Below are 6,313 nucleotides of genomic sequence, written 5' to 3' on the forward strand. Positions count from 1 at the left end.
TGGTTATGAACATCATTGGTTTGTATATTTCATACTTTAGCATGATACTTTCCACCGTCTTCTGGTAGTGACTCCTACTATGTGTGTGTGTGTGTGTGTGTGTGTGTGTGTGTGTGTGTGTGTCTTTTAATGAGGAATACCTGCTGGATTTTGGAAAATACCTTTTAGCATCTATTGAGATGTTCCTGTGGTTTGTATCCTTCAATCTGTTGCCACAGTGAGTAACATTAAAAGATCCTTAAAAATTTGAACTGTATTTTTGCATTTTTAGGTTAACTCCTACGTTGTTATGATATAATGTTCTTTCAACCCGCTACTAGAGTTGGTTTTCCAACATTTTATTTAAGATTGGATTTTCCAACATTTTATTTAGGATTTTTGTATCAGTGTTTGAAAGCGAAATTAGCCTGCCATTCTCTTCTCTGTACCAACTGTGTCTGGTTTTAGAATCGGTGTTAGGTTAGCCTTAAAACTGAGTTGAGTTTCAGAGGGCACTTGATGTAATGAATTTAAATAAACAATTTAAAAACAAAACAAAAATTGAGTCTCAACTTTTTTCATATTTTGGGACAATTTCTATAACATGGGACTTGTACATTCTTGGAACATTTTTTTTTTATTTTTATTTGCATTTATTCTATGCAGAATTTACTCCCGGGCCATAAGTTTTTGTTTCTTCAGTTTCTTCTGGGATATCTTTTTCTTCTGTGCAACCTCCTCTTCTGGTTTAGGAACAATCTGCTCTTTTTCAGTAAGAATCATCTCAATGTGGCAGGGAGAGCTCATGTATGGATTAATCCGGCCATGAGCCCTGTAGGTTCTACGTCGCATCTTGGGGGCTTTATTCACCTGGATGTGCTCAATGACCAGAGAATCTACATCTAAACCCTTAAGTTCAGCATTACTCTCCGCATTTTTAAGCATGTGCAGTAAAAATTCAGCACTCTTCTTGGGCCACCGACCCTGTGTCCAGCCCCACTGTTTGGCCTGCGCACACCTACCAACTCCACCATTGTAGCGACGGAATGGCACACATTGCTTCTGCAAAGTGACATCTTTCAGATACTTGGTGGCTTTTCGAATATGCATACCCTTGATGGCCTGGGCAGTTTCACGTGTGTTCTTAAAGTGAACACGAAGATTTGAACCTCTCGACTTGCATGATTTTGTAGGGTTTTCTGGGTCCAGCGAGTAGCGAACCATCTCCGGAGGTCACCTCAGGCCGCTCGGGGGAAGAGCCATTCTTGGAACATTTTTTTAATGTCACCTGTAAAACCATCTGGTTCTAGTGCTTTTAAAGGGTTGCTGTATTACTTTTACAATTAGAAATCTTTTCCAAAAGTGAGATGGAAAAATTTTGTTTTATTTTTATTCTATTTACTGTTTCTTTTTTAAATCGAGGTTTCATTGGTATACATTATTATATTAGTTTCAGATGTACACCATGATTCAATATTTGTATATATTGTGAAACATTCAGCACAATAGTCTAGTTAACATCTGTCACTATACACAATTACAGAATTTTTTTTCTCGTGATGAGAACTTTTAAGATTTACTGTTTTAGCAACTTTCAAATGTACACTACAGTATTATTAACCATAGTCACAATGCTGTACAACACATCCCCATGGATTATTTATTATATAACTGGAAGTTTGTACCTTTTGGCCTCCCTCATTCATTCTGTCACTTTCCCACCCCCGTAACCCCAACATCTGTCATCCACCAATCTATTCTGTGTGTCCATGAACTTGTGGGTTTTTGGTTTTCTTTTTTGCATTTTTTGGGGGGATTTTATATATGATGAAATCATACAATGTTTGTCCTTCTCTATTTGACTTGTCTCCCTTAGCCCCAAGATCTCATTATTTTTCACGATTGAATAGTATTTCATTGTATACACATCGCCTTTTCTTTATCCATTCATCTGTCTGTGAGCATTTCCATATCTTGGTTATTTGAAATAATTCTACAATGAAAATGGTCTTTTTTGAGTCATTTGCTGTATTTCTAAATATATATTTCTCCCCCAAGTTTTCTGGTAACTTTATTGTTGTTATTTGGGTTGATTTATTTGCTTGAAGATTTTATTATGTTTTATTACAAACTCTGTTTTCAAGTTACTGGTTTTCTAGAACCCTATGTAGTATTTCATATATAAGTAGATTCCATTCAACCTTGAAGAAAGACTGCTTAAGGTTGAAGTCTTTGGCTTCAGTTCTCTATTTAATGTAACAATTAATTCTAGAAAATATGTATAGATGTTTCAGGATTGATTTCTATGTAGAAGTAGGAAGTTATTTTCTCTGGCTGAAAGAGCTGTGTTCTTGATTCATGTGATCAAAGCCTCATGAAGAAATAAAGCATCTGTGGGCACACATATAATGTACAGGCTCAGACCCAGAGACATACACACTATATTCACTAGGATTTAAAAGCATTGAAAACAGAAGGTACTTGTTATTTTTAATTACAAAACACAAGACACATTTTCAGAATAGCAGGGTTTCCCCTCCCTGGGAGGTTTGGGAAAGTTGATTTGAAACCCCACTGATCTGAAATATGGGACATAGATTATTGCCTTCCCTGCTTAGATGCGCGCAGGGGATACAACAGTTTTGTGCTTTGCCCTGATAAAATGTTAACACACTTTGAACCAGTAATAGTAGTAGAGCCTCATGAGGAGAAAACCAGACAAGGCAACAACCCTGAGATGAGGAAAAGGCAAAAGTAGTGTTCCATCAGATCCAAAGACACGAAAGCTACTTCTACCTACTTTTGTTTTTCTGGAATAAATACTGATCAGTGTATAAATAAAACCTTTTGTCTTTATTCTTTTTAAAAATATTTTAAAACATTAAACCATTTTAGCTTTTTTAAAATTTAAATTAAATTAGCCAACATATTAGTTTCAGATGTACTGTTCAATAATTTATTAGTTGCATATAACACCCAGTGTTTTTTCTTTTTAGATGATGGAATTTATGGTCACAAAAACCACACAGAATGCATTAGAGGTGGTTTGGAGGCTGTAGTGAATTTTTCTCTTTGTCTTTTCATCTGGTCTGTGCCTCTAGCCCTTAACTTCCCCAGCCTTGCTCACATGGTTCTTCTGAGTGTCTTTGGCCTATACTTTTCAACTCTTCTAGAGTGTGATGGTCCTGAGTAAAATCAGTATCAAGAACTATCACTAATTGCTCTTGAAATGAATCTCACTACCTATAGGATTATATGCTCTCTAAATTTTATCAGAACAATATTAGTCTGCTCACATTGATCTTGTTAAGACCTCTTCTTTATCATCTTCTGCCTTGATTTGCTGAGAGCACACCATTTTCCCATACTGGACCTAGAATCCTTTCCTGGAGATTAATCCTAATGCAATCCATATGGCCAGGACTCTGATCTCTTTGCGTAGCTCTTCTCCTATATATTTTTCCCATCTCACATCCTCATTACCAGACATGGGGTTCCTGTTCTCTTTCCATTTCTCTACTTGGCAACAAGGCACTGCCATCCATAAGACCAGGTAATCCTGCTTGGATTGCCTACGCACCCACTAAAATTTCTTAGAAATCATTGCCAGGTCTGATCCAGTGCAAAGTGGTCATGCCCCATTAGACATCAAACAGATGGTGGACTACCTCTGGGAGGCTTGCTTCCAAAGTTTGTTTACGCTGGCCCCCATTGCTCTTGGCTGGCTCATGTCTCCTTTCTGGTCTGAAATTGAGGCCCCAGGCTGTCTCATAACTGAGTCTACATGGGTTAGGGGAGAAATCCAGAGCAGGGGTGCTAAACCAAATATCTGAATGCTCTAAGTTTGGTATTTAAATATTATACCTTCTATGATGGTATAATACTTCGGGCTATAACAAAGTAAAAATGCCATATTATCTTCATTTTCACCAAAGTGGTGGCTGGCTTTTAAATTCTATACCACCCTAAGTGAGCTGAGGGTGCAACCGTTCATAGGTACGAGCAGTGGAAGGCTACCACTGAGTTGAAAATAGCTTGGCTTCATCGTACTTTCAAATGCTTCAGTCTGAGAAATGGAGACAAAACTCTTAAGACTTCTTTCAGTTTCCTCTAGTTGTACATGTATCCATTAGTAGTTGTGCTTATTTTTTTTTAACTTTTTATTTTGAAATAGGTTAAAACTCAGAAGAAGTTGAGAGATAGTAAAGAATTTCTGGGTACCCATGTCCCAGCTTCCCTCAATGATAATAGCCACAGTACATCGTCAACACCAGAAAATTGACATCAGTACAACGTAATTAACTCAGGTAAATTTTAGACTTTTTTTTCAAATATCACTTCTATTTGTAGGTATCTATTATATGATTAATTTGTGCAACAGATAAATATGCCTTTCAAAAAGCAGTATCATAATTACTAAAAGTATGTTTGACTCAATATCTGATGTGGTCCCCCTCATCCAAAGTTAAAATAAACTGTCTCTTTTCAGTTTTCACATGGTTTGTTCTAACCATGCAAGAACAAATTTTATTCTCTTCCCCTATTGGCTCCTTCCTTCTTCTCATCTCTCTCTTCTCAGTTTGGTTTTCCCAAAGCCTAAAATGACCTCCCTACCTCTATCCTCTTTCCTACTTTTCTTCTTTCTTCTTCCTATGGGAGACCAGACTGATGTTGAGAAGTTGAACTGGACTTGCCCACAGTAAAGTGTGTCAGTTAGGACACCGTCTAAGCTGCTGCAACAAAAAGACCCTGAAATGCAGAGGTTGGCAGGTGATCCCTGCAGGTATGCAGCACTTCTCCAGAAGGTCATCCAAGGTCTCAGGGCCCTTCTATAATCGCTCCTTCTCTTGGGTTTTGTCTTTATCTGCATTTCTGAAGTTGAGTTACTACCATAATTGTATCCCAGCCCATATGAAGGGAGAAAGATGCAGGGAATAGAGGACAAAAAGCTTTCTTTTGAGAATGTGATGCAGAAGTTGCAAACATGATTTCTGATTCTATTCCCTTGGTATGGCCCTACTTAGCGGCAAAGGAGACTAAAGAATTGTAGTCTTTGGCTGAGTAGCCATGTGCTTTATTAATTCAATTTCTAAAAGAAAGGAAGGTGTGGTGACTCCTCAAAAGATATATCCACCTGAAACCTGTGAATGTGACTTTATTTGGACAAAGTTTTTTGCAGATGTTACTGAATTAAGAACCTGGAGATGAGATCATATTGGATTAGCTGGGTGGGCCCTCAACGTAATGGCAAGTGTCCTTATAAAAAGATAAGACACTTTATAAGTGTCCTTATAAAAAGATAAGTCAGAGGAGGTGCTATATAGACAGAAGCAGAGATTGGAGTGATGCGGCTTCAAGCTAAGAAACACCAAGAGTTTCCAGCAGCCACCAGAAGCTAGAAGAAAAGCAAGGAATGGATTCTCCAAGAATATTAGCTACCTGAAGCTTCTGTAACATATTACCACAAACTTGGCTCATAATAACAGAAACTTGCTTTCTCAGAGATCTGGAGGGCAGACATCTGAAATCAAGGTATGGGCAGGGTTGGTTCTTTCTGGAGGCTCTGAGGGACAATGAATCCCTTCTGACTGTCAAAAACTCCTGCATCCCTTTCAGATTTTTGGTCCAAAAATTCCTCTTCCAGTTCCCTAACCCATTAAAACATTCTCTAAATTACTACTGACTGAATCAAGTAGTTTGCCATAGATGTAAATAAATTGCAATTTTTTTCAAAGTAAATTCTACCCTCAACATGGGGCTTGAACTCACAACCTCCAAACCAAGAGTTGCATGCTCTGTTGACTCAGCCAGCCAGGTACCCCATAAGCATTAAATCTTATTTGCATTTCTAAGGAGTTTGTCAAAACTTGATGAACATTAGTTGAGGAGCTAGTACTGAGATGGGAGGTCCTCCTTCTCCTATCAAGGGTGGCCACCCTCTATGGTCTCTTCCTCAGTGGTGCAACTTTCCAGCAAACAGTATTTAAAAAAGAAAAATGTCTTGGGAGACAGATAGTGGGTGATGTTAAGATAAAATTCAGAACAGAATAGTTTATTATCTCCTGGATTTGACAGAGAAATCACCTTCTTCCAAGTGGTAGCAATAATTCAGAGATTTCAATGTATTCCTACAAGTTTCATATTGAACCCCACTTTTATTTCAATGGCTCCACTAGCTTCCATGTCCCAGAAAATATGCTTCATAAAGTCAATTTGTGAAGAGACAGCATCTTCACCAATCACTTTGGAGAGACCCATCTGAATCAAAAGACCAACCTTGAAATGTAGTTTTCTCCAGGAAGTGGTAAGATTTAACAGTTTACTGCCATAACTG

The 6,313-nt window shown here is 37.9% G+C and overlaps 1 protein-coding gene across 1 annotated transcript; it reads right to left on the minus strand.

Moving 5' to 3' along the window:
* Positions 1-614: 614 nt before the first annotated feature.
* LOC129520222 (60S ribosomal protein L17) lies at positions 615-1,234 on the minus strand. The gene has a single exon (XM_055341281.1). It carries the CDS (start codon positions 1,201-1,203, stop codon positions 649-651), a length of 555 nt encoding a protein of 184 aa, XP_055197256.1. The 5' UTR covers positions 1,204-1,234; the 3' UTR covers positions 615-648.
* Positions 1,235-6,313: the final 5,079 nt, after the last annotated feature.

The sequence above is a fragment of the Nyctereutes procyonoides genome, unplaced genomic scaffold (genome assembly GCF_905146905.1).
Source record: "Nyctereutes procyonoides isolate TBG_1078 unplaced genomic scaffold, NYPRO_anot_genome, whole genome shotgun sequence".
Taxonomy (NCBI): domain Eukaryota; kingdom Metazoa; phylum Chordata; class Mammalia; order Carnivora; family Canidae; genus Nyctereutes; species Nyctereutes procyonoides.